The sequence below is a fragment of the Aphis gossypii genome, unplaced genomic scaffold (assembly GCF_020184175.1).
Source record: "Aphis gossypii isolate Hap1 unplaced genomic scaffold, ASM2018417v2 Contig00254, whole genome shotgun sequence".
Lineage (NCBI taxonomy): Eukaryota > Metazoa > Arthropoda > Insecta > Hemiptera > Aphididae > Aphis > Aphis gossypii.
Window position 1 is genome coordinate 4768 of NW_026083043.1, and position 21163 is coordinate 25930.

At 27.1% G+C, this 21163-nt stretch overlaps 4 protein-coding genes and 1 pseudogene across 5 annotated transcripts; 1 reads left to right on the forward strand and 4 right to left on the reverse strand.

Moving 5' to 3' along the window:
- Positions 1-2466: 2466 nt before the first annotated feature.
- LOC126553523 (uncharacterized) lies at positions 2467-3306 on the reverse strand. Its single transcript, XM_050208672.1, has one exon. It carries the CDS (start codon positions 3304-3306, stop codon positions 2467-2469), a length of 840 nt encoding a protein of 279 aa, XP_050064629.1.
- A 2682-nt stretch (positions 3307-5988) lies between these two features.
- Positions 5989-6931, reverse strand: LOC126553534 (uncharacterized; annotated as a pseudogene).
- Positions 6932-8258: 1327 nt separating this feature from the next.
- On the forward strand, positions 8259-10198 carry LOC126553524 (putative nuclease HARBI1). Its single transcript, XM_050208673.1, has 7 exons — positions 8259-8265; positions 8362-8489; positions 8573-8769; positions 8912-9056; positions 9273-9417; positions 9534-9681; positions 9755-10198. Exons 1-7 carry the CDS (start codon positions 8259-8261, stop codon positions 10008-10010), a joined length of 1026 nt encoding a protein of 341 aa, XP_050064630.1. The 3' UTR covers positions 10011-10198.
- A 175-nt stretch (positions 10199-10373) lies between these two features.
- LOC126553533 (uncharacterized) lies at positions 10374-11194 on the reverse strand. 2 transcript variants are annotated; one of them, XM_050208684.1, is made up of 3 exons: positions 11056-11194; positions 10861-10953; positions 10374-10707 (listed from the first exon to the last, which is right to left on the reverse strand). In XM_050208684.1, exons 1-3 carry the CDS (start codon positions 11064-11066, stop codon positions 10479-10481), a joined length of 333 nt encoding a protein of 110 aa, XP_050064641.1. In that variant the 5' UTR covers positions 11067-11194; the 3' UTR covers positions 10374-10478. The 2 variants fall into 2 exon arrangements, with proteins under 2 accessions (XP_050064641.1, XP_050064640.1); XM_050208683.1 differs by having other exon boundaries at positions 10861-10962.
- Positions 11195-11734: 540 nt separating this feature from the next.
- LOC126553525 (uncharacterized) lies at positions 11735-12575 on the reverse strand. Its single transcript, XM_050208674.1, has 2 exons — positions 12369-12575; positions 11735-11947 (listed from the first exon to the last, which is right to left on the reverse strand). The coding sequence occupies exons 1-2, from the start codon at positions 12573-12575 to the stop codon at positions 11735-11737; spliced, it is 420 nt and encodes a 139-aa protein (XP_050064631.1).
- Positions 12576-21163: the final 8588 nt, after the last annotated feature.

A 21163-nucleotide genomic window follows, 5' to 3' on the forward strand; every position in this document is an offset into this window, starting at 1 on the left:
TTTTTGTACATTCATAGTTTATAAGATAATATTAGTATTTTCAATAATTAATTTACCCAAGTGCAATTGTAAAGTAACAAAAATGTGTGACTGATTATTTGATTAACTATTTATTTTGATCAATCATTATTTTTCTTTATTATTACTAAAGAGTATTCGTTATGTTTTTATTTCGTTGATTTTATTATTCTATTTTATTTTATTAGTAAGGTATAAGTAGTACAAAGTAGCATTATTAAACTAATAATTTATTATGAATAAACAGTATTTTTCTTTATTATTTCTAGAGTATTAATTATGTAGTTGTTTTTTTTTTTTTTTTTATGATTGTTAACTATGAATATTAATATTATGTAAAGTGAGAATAAAGTTCTGATTTGTTTAATTATAAATTGACAACATTTATTTGAAGTTCTAGTAATTTGGAGGTATCAATAAATTTAACAATTCGTCTCTTTTAAAATTCCCTTGCTGTCTTTCAATATAGTCTCTAAAGGATCTAAAAGAATATCAGCTGGCAGAAAACCAAATGGACATTCTACAAATATTAAAAAACGTCCTCATAATCTTTCAATCAATGTCAATAATAACCAAATGAATGCTAAAAGTCATGGCAATGGTCATTAAGTTAATACCAATTTAAGAAAACCCAAAAATATAATAATATATTATAATTATAATGTCTATATTATATTAGTAATCCTATAAACATATTATAATAATATAAGTGAATGTGTAGGTAAACATAATATGTATGCATTTGTTTTAAATTTAGGTAGGTATTAAGTATTTCATATTTTCATCTATGTATTTAATGATGATTATTTATTGATGCCTATTGAACTAACATTAAAATAACTTTGGTAAGTTTTACTAAATACCTATCCATTATAATATTTCCTTTATATTTTCCAAATAATTACTTACCTATTTTGGCATATGTACATGACTTGATTTTAAATTATTTTATTTTTTTCTGTACGGTTAACAACGTATATGGAGTGTTCAGTGTAAAACTACTAAGTGTTAACTATTTAATTAATAACGTTATATAAATATTTATTATTATTGTTAGATAAATAATAATATGATATTTCATAATGGAACGATTTTATAAAGAATAAAATGTACCAAAGACAAATATGGTAAAAATAACACCTTATTATCCGATAAACGATACGACGAGTTGATAGAGGAAGTTTTAACGTTGAGATGTCAGAAAACGAAAAAAAATGGTCAGTAAATAAGTGTCAATTTATTTTAGATTCTAAGTGGAGTGATATGTATAAAATTAAAATATAATTTTTACGGTTAAGGTTTGAAAATGTAATGCAAGACTCCACGTAAGTATTTATTACGTTAAAATTAATAATTATTATTTTTTTTTGTCATTAAAATTTAGACCAAATAATATTTAAATGTTATTTATTCTACAAACCTATAAATTATTATAATAAATAATAATTAACTACAATAATAGTATTGCTGTATATTATAAAATATAAAATGTGTTTTGGATGATATTGCATGATTAATTTAAAGTAATTTTTTTTTTTTATGTATAATTTAACAAAATTAACCTTAAATGCGTTTTTTACGGTATTAGTGCATTTTCTTAGTTTTTAGAGCATTTTTCACAATTTGTTCATAAAATGAACAAAAATTATTGTGATTAACACGAGACTTTCGGTAAACTGCGGATGGTACGAATAATAAATTATATAGCAGAGGTAGCCAAAATTTTTTGGTCACGATTTACTAAAAATATACTTTAACTTTGAGGATCAACTTCCATAGAAATTTTTTTTTAATATTGGATAACTATAATTATTAAGAAGCATATAGGGCGCGTGGTCCTAAAAATAAATTTTAACATGATCGACTTTTAAATTGTCCGCGATCGACTGTTTGGCCGCCACTGCTATATAGCACGACAAGTTATATCGTCGATAATAATTTTATCATAACCAGGCCTCGATAAGTATTACTGAATTAGTATCCAATTAGTACGTCCGTCGTCCAGAACTAAACAAGTAAAAAATACTTTACAGTGCGGCTCACGAAAAGTGAGCGTTCAAGGTCAGTGGCATAAGCGACTCCCGTGGCTGTTTTAAATAAGTGATTGCCAAACCTTTTTGCCGCGGTTTTTAAAATTGTTGATACCAGTATACCACTATACAGCATATACATTACAATAATATTAAACACATAATTTATATGAACGTTACGACTTACGATTAGGAAAAATTGCATAAACTATTTTAAATACAGATATTAACATTTTATTTACAAAACTAATCATGATTTAATCATAAAAAAAATATTAAAAAGCACAAATATAAAATAATTTAAATTAAAGTAATTAGGTAATATATACATTATTTACACAAATAAATTTCCTTTTTGTACATAAATAAATTACATTTTTTACACAAATAATTTACATTTTTTACATTAATAAATAAATTATATTATGTCGTCTTCCTCGTCGTCTTCATCACTACTTGTGTCACCTGGTTGTATTGTGAGAATAATAGGCTCCAAAATGACTTCTCTATGTTTTTCTTTTTCATAATCTTCGTCCTGTAATTTTTCGGCATGACGTACGCAATTTTCCCAATTTTCTTTTTTCACTGAATCTATGGCTTCGTGCATTAGCTTTTCAACATCAGCCATCTTGAAGGTTGTATTTTTAGATGCAACCTGTCTCTTTGCTTGTGCCCATATCATTTCGATTGGATTGTACTGACAGTGATATGGTGGTAATCGTACAACTTCATGTCCCATTTTAAAGGCAAATTCATCCAGTTCGTATTTTTTTTCGGTCGGTATTAAAACTTTAACTTTTTCACGAAGCTCAGCAACTGTTTCAAGTGGAGAAAAATTAATTTTTTTTTTAGTCAACCATTCTTGAATATCGGCTTTTCGGGCATTGCTTTTCGGAAAATTATGTTCCAACATTGAGTGGTATGGAGCGTTGTCCATAACGATGACACATGGTTCTTCAAGGGATTGCAATAATTGTTCGAACCAAGATCTAAAAACGTCAGCATTCATTTGACTATGGTAGTCTTCTGTATTACCTGATTTGCTACGAAAAATTAATTTTGCTTCCTTAATAAAACCATGATGACTTGAACCTGCGTGGCAAACAATGAGTCGGCCTCCCTTACCGGTAGGTACTTTTAAACCTTCAGTTTCCTCTTCATTTTGCCATGTATAATTTTTGGAATGGTTTTGATTCACCCAGGTCTCGTCTAAGTAAATGACTGGACGGGAATCGTTATTTTTACGTAATGTACACATTGTAGTAAGAATCTACGTCCGTCGTTACATCTTTTGTAGGTAAATTTTAATTTTTTTAACAATCTCTTCATTGAAGCAAGACTACCTTTATAATCAAATTTTTGTTGTACAGAATTTAAAATTAATTTCGATGTAGGATATTCACCTTTTTCATAAAACTCGTGAACAGTTCTTCGTATAACATCGCTATCGAAATCGTCCAGTTCTGTGGCGAGTCCGAGACATCGTCGGTAGAATTTCCTTCTGCACACACTCGTCTTACTGTTGTATAAGATACACCACACGCGTCGGCAGTAATTTTTTGTGTTTGTTTAAAATATTCTTGTAAAGCCATGTCGTCGGAAGAAGCCAAACTTTTAAAGTAATTGTACACATTAAAAATTACTTTTTTGGTTTGACTACGAGTGTCATTATTTTTAAAAGGCATTTTAAAGTAAAATAATTAAAAAACAGTATTAATTAAAAAAAAAAATTACAAAAAATTATAACACCACAAGCAGACCAAATATTTTACTAAACACGTGCGTTCACTACGTCGAGTTCACGAAAGATGACAATTTTAAGGCTATACACAATGAAGGGTCTACCCAAAAAAAAAGGTAGAGTAGGAGCTGCTAACATAAAAGGAATGTCTATTGAATACGGTCCCGCCAAAAAAACCATAGCTCGGTCGGTGGAATAGGTGGAATATACTACAAACGGAGAACCCCTGGTTTCGACAATAATTGGTCACCACCCACTGACCTTGAACGCTCACTTTTCGTGAGCCGCACTGTAGAGACAATAATATAAAAATAAAAATAGAATATAAACGCAATTTAAGTTCAAATTTTTACGAAGTATGTCAAAATTGCAAGTTATTTTATAATTTAAAACTAGATAAGCATTTTATATTTTATTTTATAAAAGGACTTGAACGTTGGTCAATTAAAAAAAAATTATCTTTAGTTTAAATTTTTACGAAATCCAAAATTTAAACGTAAAATAACGATTTATTATAAAATAATTTTAGATTTTTGTTATAGTTAAAATTACTAGTCGTAGAAACATGAAACATACAACAATTTTACATTACCAGTGCTGCAATTACCAGGGGGGCGACGCCCTGCTAATTAGGCACTATGAGATTAATTTTGGGGCACAGTTTTTGTGATAGATTCAAGAATAATAAAAATTATAAAAAATATAAAATGTTTTGTAGAGTTTTGTAATTATGAGTTATGTAGCAATAAATAATATTTAGTCTATTAATTAAACACAATATCAAATTAAAAGATTTAATTGTAATTTTAGATAATTTTAAATTAGATCAATGTATCTAACAGAGCATAATAGTGAATTAGTATAGAAACAAACTGCTTTATTATATTAAATGTATATTATTTCAGGATAAAAAACTAAATGTTTAACAATATACAAAATTTTGTTCAATTTTAACTATCTTAGTTTAGAGAAAATAGTATGGATACTCAAAACAAATTATTAAACCTACCATAACATTGTTGTATTATAATTATTATATTAATTTTAGAAAATTTAATCAAAATAATTGTATAAATATAAAACTATGACTTAAAATAGAATAAAAAATAAAATATACCTAACTAGTAAAGTTATAATCAAAATATTATTATAGTTTTATAGTTGTAGAAACTACCAAAGAATTTACAGTTACAATAAGAGGTTTTAGATTGTTTCGTATTATAGATTTATTATCTACATACTCACGAAAACCTCTGATTGATTCTATTTCATTTACTTTGAATATGTTTGATAACTTTTTTTTTCTTTTTCACCTTACATTATATTGATTTCCAAAGGCCATTTATGAGGGTATAACACTTCTAGAAGTTGAATAAATTCATCATATTTATCCGATGTATTAGATAATGAAGACACATGAGATGATGTAAAGCAAAACATTCTTGATTTTAAATTTGCAGCCAAACTTTTATAAAACTGATTAGAATTTATTTTATTTTTATTTTTTGAATGAGGTTGAATATTTTTGAAAGTTAAACTACAGTTATATTCTTCAGATTTTTTATAATACCTATCATAACAATTTTCTGACATAGGGCCGTGCCACACTATGCGTTTTGGCGGGTCCGGTCAAAACTCATCCGGTCGACCGGAACAACGAGTCGCATAAGTTCTAATTGTAGATGTCACATTAGAGCGTTTTGTCGGGACCGGTGGATTCCTGCCGCTGACCGACCGCAACATGTTGAAACAAATCGGCAGGACGTGTCATCAAAACATATTGTTTTATATTGTGTATGCCACACTGTGCGATTTGGCCGCTGCGTTTTTTTGATTATTTTAATTTTATATATTTTTAAAATATTTACATAAATATTTTAAAAAAAATGGTTTTTGATACCGATAAATTCATTTCGTGTATTCAAAGTAACCCATCTATTCGGGAAATGGGTACTAAAGAATACATGGATAAGTTTATTGAACAAAAAAGTTGGCTCAGTATTGGGGAAAGCATGTATCCAGATTGGACAGAAAAAACAGAACCTGAAAAAAAAATACAGGTAAGTAGAATATTATGTTATATATTTTTAAATTTTTACCATAGGTTATTTGCAATATAGTATTACAATATTATTAGTAATTATTTTTAATTTCTATTGAGTTTATAACTTTTTCGATCAAATAAAAAAAAAGACTAAATATATTACAGTTTTAATTTATTATTACTAATTTACAAATAATAAAATAATAAGGATCTTTTTAAATAAACAGCTTATAATACTTTATACTGAAAATCTAGGGCACCAGGGCCCATAAAATAGTCAGCAAAGTAATCCCTCACTTCAATGCCTTCTGAACGAGTGTCTGTTCCACGAGCTTCTATGTCATCCAGGCTATGGGTTTCAGAATCTTCAAAATTAATTCCGTCTCTCTTACGAACAAAATTATGTAATATACAACACGCTTTGATGATAATGTCAGTAAATTCAGGTTCCACTTGTATGGGAGTATGCAACACACGCCATTTATTTGCAAGAACTCCGAAAGCACACTCAACTGTCCGCCTTGCTCTACTCAATCGATAATTAAATACACGTCGAGTATCAGTTAGGTTACGTCCTGGATATGGTCTTAATAAATGTGTATGTAGAGCGAAAGCTTCGTCCCCAATAAAAACAAATGGCTGTGGATTGTTATTTGTGTTTGGTAAAGGATTTGGTTCAGGAAGATTAAGTTTTTAAGCATATAACATTTTGCCGAATGGGCATTCCTTAAATATATTGGAGTCCCCTTCTCGACCATAAGACCCGACATCGATTGTGATAAATTGTAAATTTGCATCGGCTACAGCCATGAGTACCACAGAAAAAAACTTTTTGTAATTGAAAAACAATGATCCAGAATTACTAGGATTTTTACATCGGATATGTTTGCCGTCAATAGCGCCTAAGCAATTTGGAAAGTTTGTTTTAACATTAAATACATTTGAAATCTCCAACCAGTCATTCGTGGTCGGCACAGGCATCTCTGTTGGCTGTAAAACTGTCCACAATGCTTGACACGTTTCTTTAACTATTATTCCGATCGTACTCCTTCCAACTCGGAAATCAAATTTCAAAGCAGCAAAATAGGTGCCAGTTGATAAATATCTTTAATGAAAAAAAAAAAAAAATTACACATCGTTTAGGTTTTATAGTATAGGTAGGTAGGTACCTACCTACATTTTTAATAAAATACTGATATAAATGATAGATTCTGAGCGGAGTGAATAATGTATTCAATTTTCAATGATCTATTTATATTACATATTATTTTATTTGAGTCTGTATATACGATAAGTAGTCAAAAAATGCTTCGAGTAGGTACATTATGCAATATTTTCATCAAATGTCTAACATTATTAAGCATTTTATGTTATACATAATAATATTTTCAAAATATTTTGAAATTATTTACCTAAGCTATTTAATACGCATAAGAGACTATCGACTTTGATAAGTTGTTCTAAAATTATTGTTGTTAAAATTTATTACATAGCCACATAGGCGTAGGTATATTACAAGGTCATAAATTGTTATTGGTGTACCTAATGAAAAAGATAAGTTGAGCATAATTTTACAATAATTTTTTATAAGTGTCTAAAATTTGAATTTTGCCAAATTCTTGAATAATTGCAAATTATTTAGAAATATATTGTATATTACTTTTCATGTAGGTATACAGATAAACTAAAAAAAAAAAAATAAAATAAAAGTTTTTGTAAAATCAATAAAATCATTGCTTCGATCAAAATAAAAAAACTAATAACATATCAACAATTTAAAATATGTTAGATAAATAATAAAACAATTGACATATACCTTTATAGGTATTCAACACAACTTAAAATTCTTTTATTAGGTATTTATTAAATTTAAATTATTTTATTAGGTTTCATTAAGTATTTATTTTTGTATGAATAAATTATAGTTAAAGAAATGAAAACTAAATGGCGGCATATTCGTGATCACTACTCAAAGTTCTTAAACCAGGGGGTCTATTCTCGAAAACTACGTAAGGGAAATGAACGAGCAAAATGTACGTAATCCGCCATTTTTACGTATTGTTTCAAAATTTCGTATTCTCGAAACTTTTCGAACGAAACGTATACGTAAATATTCGTAATCGACGTTCGCCAACCCCGTACGTAACAAATTGAATATTTCGTATTCATTTTCGTACGATTTGTTATCTTATATTAGTTATCATTTTTGTTTTCATTATTGACTTATTCGCTTATTGTTTAATCTGCATTTGAATTTAAGAAAGTTTTTATTTTATTTAACAGAATTAAAAACCGCATTCTTTAAACTTTAAATAAAATGGCTCTCGATGAAATTTTTAATTTAGAACTTTTGGGGGCTTTAGAAGAAGCCGAAAATAGAGCTATAGGGAATCGGCCTAGGCAATACTATAATGCCCAAAATGTAATGGAAGGTTTGTACAATAGTAATAAATAACGTATAGTATTTAAAGCCTTCTTAGTAGTTAGTTCATACCTACTTAATTACATTATACTCATTATAATTTTAGAACTGTCTGACCTTCAATTTATAAAAAAGTTTAGACTCACTAAGACATTGGTTCAAGAGTTAATAAATATATTAGCACCGTACATGACTGAACCAACTAGATCTTCTTCAATCACAATTAAAACAAAAGTCAAGTCATAATTATTTATTTCTATATTAATAATAATAATTAATTATGATAAAATGTTGTATGTATTGTTAATCATTATTAGGTTTTGACAGCTTTGCGGTTTTTTGCTAGTGGTTCATATCAGCTAGATATTGGTGACAATAGGTCATCAGCACTAAGTCAGCCATCTGTTAGCAGATGTATTGCTGAAGTATCTAATGCATTAAACCAACCGGATATTGTAAAAAGATACATTAGCTTCCCGGATAACTTTCAAAAATTAAATGCAATACGTAGAGGGTAAACAATTTTTTTCACTTATATTTGTCTAAAATCTTAATAGTACCTATACTATAAGTGTACTTAAAAATAATAAATTTTTACATAAATTGAACATTGGATATGATTTTCAAATCGCTATATTTGTTCTAAACATAAACAGATTTCTTGATAAAAAAGGAGTGCCTGGGGTCGTAGGGACTATAGACTGCACTCATGTAGCCATATTTCCACCTCCTTCAGAAGGATTATATCCTGAGCACATTTATGTGAACCGCAAAGGTTACCACAGCATTAATGTGCAATTAGTAAGTTATTAAAGTACATTATAAGTAGTATAATCTATTTTCGGTGTATACTTTTTATTTGAGTAGAAATGTAGAACCAAAATGGTACCTAGAACTTTTAATACTTATAAGATTATTAATACATGATTAGTTCAATATTAGCTGTTAATAAAAAAAAAAAACCATTGTTTATTTTAATTTTAATATGTCACATTATTACTCTGTTATTGATTAAAGATTTGTGACTCTGATGCAAGAATAATGAATGTTAATGCTAAATATCCAGGTAGCACTAATGACTCATTTATATGGCGTCAAAGTGTGATATCCACATACATGGAAAACTTGCATGACAATGGACACACTTCATATTTTTTATTAGGTAGAAATGATAATTTTTATGTTTACAAAATATAAATCTTAAACACTTACAGTAGTTAATTAATACTTTGTTAACAGAAAATAATTTTGGATCTATTATATTATTCTTATTATTAGGTGATTCAGGATATCCACTTAGGCCTTGGCTCTTAACACCATTAAGTGATCCTATTCCTGATACGCCTGAGTCCTTGTTTAATAAGTGGTTGACTAGTACACGGTCGACCATTGAAAGATGTAATGGGATCTTAAAAATGAGATTTAGGTATTTAAAATAAACTAAAATAAAAAAATTACCACTTATGAGAACTATTAAATATTAAAAATGTGTTTATTAGATGTTTATTAAAACACAGAGTTTTGCACTATAATCCAGAACGAGCTTCGAAAATCATAGTGTCTTGTTGTATCCTTCACAATATGTGTATCAATGCGAATTTGCCTGTTCCTCAGAGAGAACCAGATGATCCTCTAGACATTGATTTTGGCATATATGGTGTTCCTGAATTGAATCCAATGAATCCTACAATAAATCCTCAACTAGCTGCAGGCCGAAGAGTACAACAACTGCTTATTAGATCCTATTTTACTTAATAAACATTTTTTTTTTCAATCATAATTCTATAATTAAAAATTATAAAAATAAACATTATTACAATAAACTAACATCAAAGTCAGGCAGTTAATAACTTGAAATAATATTCTTTTACCAATCACCAATATATTTAGTATTTAATAAGCATTAGAAAACATTATAGCTTTATAGTTAAAAACTGAACTGAAATGATATATTAAGAGTTTAATATTTAAATCATGATAGAACTAATACTTCCACCCAAGATATTCACTCACCTTAATTGAATTTGTTTAGTTAATTATACATATACAATATACATCAAACCATAATATACTCTTTATATTAAATATAGCATTAATATACATCATGCAACATGCATCATTTATTTAACAATTTATTTTTATATACTAATATTATATTATTAATTTATATATTAATATAATTTTTATATTTTATTATTATATATTTTTAATTTATTTATTTACTTATTTATTAGTTTTATACTTAGCTGCAATGCTTTCAGCTATCAAAGCCAAGGCATTAGCCTTTTTTTCCTTGGCCACAGTCTGCCTTTCCAAAAGCAGGAGTTTTTGTTTATAGTAGTTGGCTTTTATCTTGTTTCTTTCCGAACTTATTGCAGATAAGGAACGCGATACTTCCACTGTATGGGAAAGAATATTTTTCTTCTTTCCGAAATTCTTTCCAGAATTTCTCCTAATAAAAATTATTATATAGATAGGTAATAAATCCTTTCACTCTAATATTAACACACAATTTTTTCTACTGAATGCAAATTTGCTATGCTCTATGTATGTAAGCATTATATTAACTATAAAATATATTTATTATTCATCATAAAGAACACACCTTATTGGAGACTTTGGTAACTCGATAGATGAAAAATATTCTGGTACAGCAGATGGCATATCATTGTCAATTTCAGTAATTTCCTCAAGACCACTAAAACAGCTAAGATACTATTATATACTAAAATACATTATATTCAGTAACCACTTATATAATATTAATTTACCAATGAGTTTATTTAAATAACCAACCTACCCATCAAACATCTCTTCAACATCATTCCTATCCAAATCATTTGAAGATACATGTTGGGTACTGTCATTTGTCACATTATCATAACATGCAGTTGTATCTTCGATCAATCTTAAGTATATATAGATTATATATATAGATATATTATAATATATATAATTATATATATATATATAGATTAATAAAAAAGAAAAATTAATAATACTTACTACCTACTTACTATGATACTTACTAATAGTTGCTAATATAGGTGAAAATACTATTTTATACTACAATAATGAATGAGTTGAATATCCCTATCCAAATCATTTGAAGATACATGTTGGGTACTGTCATTTGTCACATTATTATAACATGCAGTTGTATCTTCGATCAATCTTAAGTATATATAGATTATATATATATATATATATATATATATATATATATATATATAGATATATTATAATATATATAATTATATATATATATATATATATATATATAGATATATTATAATATATATAATTATATATATATATATATAGATTAATAAAAAAGAAAAATTAATAATACTTACTACCTACTTACTATGATACTTACTAATAGTTGCTAATATAGGTGAAAATACTATTTTATACTACAACAATGAATGAGTTGAATACTTTTACTAAAGTACTTTATAAAACTGTTAAAACATAACTTACAGAGTGTTTGCTTTTAAAAAGGTCATATCTGCTGGACTTTCAGATACAGAAGTATGCCCTTCAACCACAGTAGGACCCAAAACATCTAAAACTTTTTTCTCCAACTCGCTCAGCTCACTATAGTCTATCTCACCACCACCTGTCTTATTCTGCTCTTTTCTCATAATACCAGCTTTTCCTTTAATATTAGTTTTCAAATCACACCATGTCTGAAAATTATATAACAGGTTATCTAGGTACTCAAAACATAAATAAATAAATAAATAAATAGGTAACCTCTATTAACAATAATAATTATGGTTAAAAAGTAGAGTTTGGATTTTAAGGTAATTCTTGTATAGAATTGTGATTCATATAGTTTTTATGAAAAAGGGGTAACTAATGTTAACCCTTTAAATTTAATTTTTTTATATTTTACGGTAATTTACCAATTTATCATAACCATTTTATTTATACCTATTTATGGTACAAATCTAAAACCTATATATAATTGATAATTGTTAAAATACAATTACAATGATAGGTATGCATTTTTTTCTGTGCGTCATTATTATTACTTATATTACTTTTAAATCCAAACTCTAATAACGAGAAATTAAAATTACATTGTTTTCTATTATAAATATTTACCTTTTTCCATTCGTTCCAAGATTTATTTGATCCAACCTCACTGTTCAACGCATTTGCCACATTCTCCCATAATTTTTGACGCTGTTTCACTGTAGATTTTATAGTGTTTTTCCCTGATACGAGCTCGGGATGAAACACTATAAAATCTACCAACATATTTTTCTGTCTGTCCGTGGAGTTCGGTTTTCTTACTTTTCTCGAATCCATTTCACAAGAATGAAGAAAATAAACGCGGAAATATAAAATTATATGCAGAAATTGTACGTGAAAAAAAAACTATTAAAATGGAATAAATAACCATATGATAAATAGAAAACAAAAGAACAAAACCGAGTACCAACGCACTAATTATTAATCAAAATTATTACCTAAGATAAATCAATACCTAATTATTTATCAATATTCATTACTACGCGTCTAGTGTCTACGCCAAATGCCAAAATGCCGATCGGTTGTGATTATATATTTTTTAGAAAAAGCGCCAAAACTTGTGATAATATGTGATAAAATGGACATTTTACAGAGTTACCAACTACACTTTTAATGATTTGTACGTTCGATTTATTCGTATACGAATTGGTCGTTTAGATTACTCGTATGCTGTTCAAGAATACGAGATAATGAACGTAGACGAGCAAAGGTTACGAATTGCTCGTATACGAGTAATTACGTATACGTTTGGTCGTTCTTTTCGAGAATAGACCCCCAGACGAAAAGTGGCGATAGCGCGAAAAAAAGAAAATATGTGTATGCAGAATCCCTCTCATTTTTGCAGCATACAATTGAAAAAAGAAGGTAACAATATATTGTTTAAATTTGATAGGTAGGTAGTTAAATACTTTTTTTAAAGAATAACAATTATTAAAAGTTATAATTATTATATAACATTAGATACAATAACAATACTTAATCATTTTTAGTTTAAATATTTTCGAAAACAAAAATTCTTCAATTTTAATATTAAAATAAAAGAAAATATATTCATCATTCCATTAGTGCTTGGATTTTCTTTAATAGTACCTTATCTGATAGGAAAGTGAATGTAGTTGGTACTTTGGGGGGTTAAAAGTAAAATTTTTCCAGTTTTTTTCAAAAGTACCGTGAAAAACAAATGGAAAATTAAGGAAAAAACGGGAATTTTTACACAACATTGATTTTTGACAAAACATATTTTGTTTCGATTTTTCAGTTTCTACACATCATACCGTTTTCAAAATATTTTAACTTATTTTAAACTGTTTACGAACATTTTCAGTTTCCAATTTTCTTAGTTTTTTTTTTATAATTGTCAATTAAATTTTGTTTTGTGGGCCAAAAACTCTGAAATTTTAATACAAGGTTCCTGATATATATTGATAGAATAGCAGTTGAAAAATATTGAAAATACATAAGCACGATTTTTTTGAAATCTTGACAACATTTATCAAAATCTCGAAAATTATAAATCATTATAATAAAAAAACTTTAAAATATTTTTATAACTTTTTATAACTAATAAATAATAGCAATAAAACCATGTGGTGCACCACGTACCTTAGGTATGATTATGATGCCCCGTGGTGACCAGATCCGTATATAATAATTTTAATAAGTTACTAATTTTAATTTTAATAGTAACTGAATATTAAACCAAGCTATAAATTCTAATCTACGAGTAGAATCTCCTGCACGCAAATGTTGGACAAAATCACATTTATACGGGTGCATTTTGTGTTTTTTTAGAATTTTTTGGACATAACCATATGAAACTCCAATTTCGCGAGCAATATGCCTAATTGATGAACGTGGATTAGCTCGTATGTATGCTAGTACCTGTAATTCTGTATCTTCGTCAAATACTGCTCTACGCCTTTGTTGGTTGATTTGTCTGCCAGGAAATCTCCCTTCTTGATTTAATCCTTGTAAAAGTCTTAAGATATAATTATGAGGAGGATGGTATCTTTCTGGGAATCGTTCGGAATACGTCCTAGCACATAGACGTACATTACGCTGGCATTCGCCATAAATTAACAGCAACTCTACTTTTTCAGCGTTATTCATATTTAAACAATAACAAAATTATAAAAACACTAAATAACCAGATATTACACGAATATCACATAAACTTTGGTATGGGTCTAGTTAAAGAATAAAACCAAAATGATCTTTTTCTTAAAACAAAATATCTTAATAGTTACATTATCTGATTATCTTATCGTTATTAGAACTATTGAAAAATAAAATAAAATTCCACTATAAAAATAGTTAAAATTGTAATCGTATTATAGCAGTTTACTAAACAAAAATTATATCACACAGGTACTCGGGATATCCATCAAGACGACGTACGATATTATTAAATTATTATTTATAAACAGATAAGGTATAATTAGGTATTAATTTGGCAATATTTTTTTTATTTCCAGTAGTTATAAGTGAACATTTCGTTTAAAATTATGCAAATTATAAAATTATGCAAAAACTCAAATGTTGACATCTCTAACTTTGTCAGTTTTGTAAATAGAAAAAAACTTTTTATACAAAAAACGTTTTAAAAAAAATAATCTATCCGAATATGTAAAAAAAAAGTAGTGTTTTCATTTAAAAAAATGTAAGTTGTATTGCGCATGCGCACACCAAAAGTGTTAAAAATTTGAATATCATAAATAAATGTGTATTTAAGTACTATCTTTCATTTAGTAAAAACCCCATTTCTATACAAGGTCATCGTTCTGAAATATTTAGTGGTACCTCTTAGCGTGATCACACTGTATAATAATTTTAATAAGTTACAATAAATAATAACAGGATGATCTGGCACACGCACATAAGCCCCGCTAAACATACACGAAGAATCAAATAATAATCTGCAGCCAAACCAATAAGACAACACCGAGAGACATTATCCAATGACAATTCATTATATGTTAGAACGATCTCCTGCAAATATAAATATAATAATATTCAAACAACAGCAGCAGAAGATGACCGAACGATACGTACCAAAAACCGACATTCACCGAATACTGAGCCAAACCAGTGGCGCCGAACCCATATGTTAGGTGTGGCGGCTGCCACACCTAATTTAGGGGGTGGGTACCCCCTAGCATTGGTAGTTTTTAAGCATACAAATTGTACGATTTTATAATTAAAATACTATGAAGAAGCAGTGGACATAATAAAATGCGAACTGGTCTATTCATAGTGTTATAGCGTACACCATACGTGATGGTATATCGTGTGATTGCGTTTGAAAAAGCAGATAACTATACAGTATATACTTTTAATTACGATTAATTACCAATATTATACCTAATTAATTTCTAAATCTACAACAGCGGTAAGCTGCTACAGCTAGTTCACGCCTTCACGGTATTTTACCTAGGCAATACATAGTGAAAACATATATATGATAGTATTGATATTATTAAACTGTTAGTGTTACCGAGATTATATATTTTTGTAATACAAGAATAATATAATTTTGTATAAATTTAGATTTCTTCGAATAAAACAACTAACAAGAAATACATTACATTATGAAATCGACTATTATATGATTTTATGAAATATATGGATAATAATAATTTAAAACTATTTATAGATTTATGGGTAATTTAATAATTACACTGATAACTGATAGCCGATAGGTTATTCAGTTATTGGTCATACGACGCACACACACAAGTTTGAGCACTCACTAAAACAAAAATTATTAAGTGTGTACAATAAGACGTATAGCTTGTGTACTGAAATCTATGAAATTACGTTTTATATTTGACAAATTATTTTATTTTATTGACAAAAAGCCTCTTAATATTTGTATTTATATTTTATTTGTTCTCAAATTATTTGAAAATTTAAAATGTCAAGTTTGGTTTGTTTATGTGGCAAAAAAAAGTTGAATTTGAACGATATAAATTGGAAACGTCATGTAACATCATGTAAAATTGTAAAATTAAAAAATACGAATCCAGGCAATGTTTTATCAAATTATTTTTCACAAAAACAAAAAAACAAATCTTCAGTTGATGACATTATTTTAAAAAAAGGTAAGTAGTAAGCACTAAGTTATTATTTATTATATAAATATTTATGAACTATAGGTACAGAAGACTAGAGTATACTTAAAATAATACCCACCTACCTTAGTATTTAATTTAAAATATATAAATTTGAATTGTGTAAGTATGATATTTATTTTTTATTTTTGGCTGCCAAACCACGTGGTGAAAATGAGGACCAATGTACGCATACAAGCGAAACCAAGCAGTATATTGAACAACGAGCAAACAACTAAACTTACTGTCTCGAGAGCACCGAAAAGAAGAAAGAAAAAATGACTAGAAAAAAGGTACAACAGACCATACCGAATACAAATAATAATATGAACGTAGGAACGATATTCAGTGCCATACACACAATTATATAAAACAAGGCAATCATTGTATATTTGATGGCATTGATACAATGATTGTGCAATAGAATAATAAATGTAGCACCCAAAAATACTAAATAACATTTTAATATAATAACAAAATAATAGTGATAACAACACTGATTATAGCTAACAGCTTGTGAGCGTGAACAATAAGAATATATGATGTATATGTTTTATACATATGTAGTTCTGGTTAAATATTGTTTGATTAAAGATTATAATATAATGATTAAATAGTTTGATTAAATATTCTGGTTATAATATAATTCAATGTTTAAATATGTTGGTTAGTTTTCTTATAATTTATAATTGTGATTACAATAAAATATAGTGTTAGTAAATGGTATAATATAATGATTATAATAGATTTGATAATTCCAATAAAATATGTGGTTAGTGTAATATGTTGATTACAATAATTCCGTATATGGTAAATTAGTTAATACAAATAATATTTTTACTTATTATAATATGTTAATAATATAAAATCTATAAAGTTCCCCACACACATTTTTTACTTTTCCCAATAGTAACTTATTCGTACAGTACATTTGCTTAAATCTAAGTGTATATATATTATATATATTTTTTTTTCTTTTATCATTTCATTTTTTATGTTATTTTTATCTTACGTTTTTTTTTTTATTTATTCAAATGATTCAATATAGACATATTTTTATTTATTATCTATTCGTAACGTTGGGTTATAATTTTTATAATTATGAATTTCTGAAAAAGAAATTTATGTTCGTATTTTTAATCGTTGTTTTTTTATTATTAATATACCTATTGCTATAGTTATAATTATTTGTTTTAAAAATGTTATACTAAGTTTTCATATCTTTGTTTCCATATCACATAATTAATTATACGCCCACACAGCATAAAAACATTACCTAAATATAATACAAATATTTTCTGGAAAATGATATAGTTGTCAAAATATTTTTTGATTATTTTTAAAAAGTTAAATAAATAATAAGGAAATATTGTAATAATATTTTTTGGCCAAGAAGTTCATATTTGGAAAACATTTTTTTACAATATTTATAAAACATGTTAACCATATATTTTTAAAATATTTTAGTATTATATTTTCAGAATATTGCAAACAATATTTTCAAAATATGAATTTGTTGCTCAAGAAATATCACTAAAATATTTTTAAATTATTTACATTACTTTTTAAAAATGTTTAAAAAATATTTTAATTACATTAATTTTTATAAATTATAAAATTAATTTTCATATTCAACTTACCGCTTTTTAATAGATTTTAGTGATATATTATAATTTAAATAAATAATCATGAATATATACACACTTCTGAATAATTTATTGTCTTTTATTGTATACAATTTTATATAATAATACTAGCTGACCCCGTGCACTTCGTTGCCCGTTAAAAATGCCAATGCTATAATATGATTCACTAAGACATTTTCATTGACCATTTTTAGTCTCAAAAAACTTGTTCAAGCACCACTTTAAAGTGCGAATTTTGTAAAATGCTTTCTTATTGCACACTAAATTTATGGTACGATTTTACGAATTTACCGTGTATATTGAAAGCATCGATCTATCATTGCTCAGATCCCGTGGTGGATTGCGGACTCCGCGAGATGTATACCTACGTAAGTTTATTATATCTAACCCATTAAGTTTCAAAATTATATCAATTTTTTTTTTACTAAAGTGGTTAAAATACAATAATGTGCCATCTCGTGGTTTTCATATTGTTATGTTAGTTTATTGCTGTGATTTTGAGATTTACTGTGAACATTGACTTATTTCGCTAATTTTTATTTTTGTTGTTATGGTTTTGACAAAAGTGGTTTAGGAGTTCATTGAGGACAAACATTGTGACACGAGATTTATATATATTAAGATAATAAGTAGTAGGTAATAATAAAACATATTAATAAAAAAAAAACATTATGAATGCTTTTGCATTTAATTATTATAATAACACATATTAATAATTTAAAAAAAATATGATTGCCCTTATTGTAAGTAAAAATATAACAACATTAATAATATAAACAAAATTAGAAACCTTATGAATGCATTTGCAGGCAGTGCCACTAAATAAAAAAAGTTATGTTAATAAAAAAAAGTATAAACGCTTTTGCTGCAGGTATAGTATAAGAATAATACACATTAATAATAATAAAAACAAATTATACATAATAATACATTATAATGGTACAATTTAAACGGTCTTCATCAAATTATCTTGTTTTTGTTTTTTTTTTTTTTTTAAAGTCACGGAACTTAGCTCCCGCTAAATATTCTTTGAACGGCTTTTCAATAATTAAGGATGGTGTATCTTTGAATTGTTTAATGTTTCTTATTGCATCTACAAAAACATAAAAAAAAATATTAGCATCATCACAAGGTTTATCAACCTTATCTTCATCAATAATAATAAACAAAAAATAAATAAATATTTTATAAGGAAAAGCAGGTAATTGTACCTATTCAAACTATATTGTTTATTTATTATTGTTATTCAAAACAATGATGATGAATTTTTTTTGTTTTGTATTGTTTGAAAATACTTTTTAAAGGAGAAAAAATATACTCAGTTATTCAATTTTAATAAAGATTTGGTTTCTGCTAAATATTGAATCTTGTTTGTACTTTAGATGTATATTAATATGTTGTCTTCAATATATACATTAAAAAATCAAACATTTTATTTTTCTTACCGAATATAACTGTGCAGGAATTTAAAATGGAAAATGATAATTTCTTTTGTTGCCCAACAAATGAATATTTAGATAAAACTTCGTTAATAAACATTCTAGAAATAATTTGACGTACAGTCTCTGATACTGTATTGCGCACCATTAAACTAAGATCCTTTACCTAAAAAAAATACATTATTATTATCAATAAAAGTGGTTAAATAAATTAATTTATCAGAATAATTACTATTCTCAATCGAAATGATTTTGCCCGCGCAAAAGTCACCTCAGGTGAAAACCGAGATTTTTTTTATATTATATTAATAATAATAATAGCTGACCCGGCAGACTTCGTATTGCTTACTTCGTTTTGCACTTCGTTGCTCGTTGATAATGCCAATTCTATATGACTCAGACTTTGTCCAATACGTTATTTAATATTCGATGGATGATGTTCTAGATTTATCTTAAGTTTTCTGTTGCCCGGAATAAAAACTCTGATTCGCAGCAGTATATTATTAGGTAGGCAATCTACCTGCGGTAGATCGCGGACCTAGTGCTGTTTGTACGTAAGTGTATGATTTAATCTAATAAAGTATCAAAGTTATACTAAGTTTGACATAATACGGTAGATTAATATAATCAATTAATACATAATCCTAACCTAGGTTTTGATTCTCAAAAATCTTGAATAACCCGGCTTTGCCCGTGTACATTTTTTTGTGTTACCTACCTACTATAACTTTTATTTTATCAGTTTTTATATTTATTACAGTTTGATTTTAGATGTTATATTTATCCTTGTTTGCCCATGTATTGTAATATTGTAATTTGTCGGCAAAAAATTACTTTACATTATGGTGTTAAAAAAAATATTTATATTGAAATATTTTATTCACCTCAATAACTCTTTATTAACAGTATTTTAAGTACTGCCTTTTGGGGCTAAAATAATCAAACTACTGGCAGAGCTAACTTTAGAACATGTAATATAGAACTGTCCATGTGAAAAATATTTTTCTCTCAAGTCAATCCCTGTCATGCTCGATGATTGTCCTTGAGACTTATTAATAGTCACAACAAAGTAAACTTTGAGTGGGAATTTTATTCTTTTTAATTCAAAGGGATAATCAGTTGGAATCAACGTTATTCTCGGGATTAAAACTATACCTCCTCTAGCGCTCTCAGTGATAACTATAGCGTCTATTACATTTTTGTGCAGAGCTTTAACTTGCAATCTAGGTTCCTTTCTGATCCAAATTTTTCATACAGTTCTTTATTGAGGTACACCTCAATAAATACCAAAAATAATTGTCCGGCTGCCACCAACATACATTCGACAACCATATTAATTAGTTTTTATTAATTTGTAAGAATTTAAACAATTTTAGATAAGAATTAGAAATAACCGTACATAAACTGGGGTACGTATACGAAGATGCATTAATCTCTATATATAAAGGAAAGTGTACTTTACCAATAATAAAGGCAGAGCCGAACCTATGCGTAGGGTATTTTACGACTTCATGTTATCATGTTTTTATACATAATAATTAGCTGAAATAATAAAGTGATAAATGTGTTAATACATAAATCAGGTTGTTATAGCAACCATTTATAAACAATAATTTTAAACAAAATTTCCATCGTAAATTTCAAAATTCACGTTTGAGCAACCCTTTAAA

What these genes read in the sequence shown, in the direction of transcription:
- LOC126553524 (XM_050208673.1), top strand. An exon ending in CAATCACAATTAAAACAAAA is followed by an intron (nt 8,490 to 8,572) that starts GTCAAGTCATAA and finishes AATCATTATTAG; the next exon opens with GTTTTGACAGCTTTGCGGTT. An exon ending in CACTTCATATTTTTTATTAG is followed by an intron (nt 9,418 to 9,533) that starts GTAGAAATGATA and finishes TCTTATTATTAG; the next exon opens with GTGATTCAGGATATCCACTT.
- LOC126553533 (XM_050208683.1), bottom strand. An exon ending in TTACCAAAGTCTCCAATAAG is followed by an intron (nt 10,708 to 10,860) that starts GTGTGTTCTTTA and finishes AATTTTTATTAG; the next exon opens with GAGAAATTCTGGAAAGAATT.
- LOC126553525 (XM_050208674.1), bottom strand. Translation starts at nt 12,575, where the DNA reads ATGGATTCGAGAAAAGTAAGAAAACCGAACTCCACGGACAGACAGAAA. An exon ending in CTTGGAACGAATGGAAAAAG is followed by an intron (nt 11,948 to 12,368) that starts GTAAATATTTAT and finishes TATAATTTTCAG; the next exon opens with ACATGGTGTGATTTGAAAAC.
- LOC126553523 (XM_050208672.1), bottom strand. Translation starts at nt 3,306, where the DNA reads ATGTGTACATTACGTAAAAATAACGATTCCCGTCCAGTCATTTACTTA.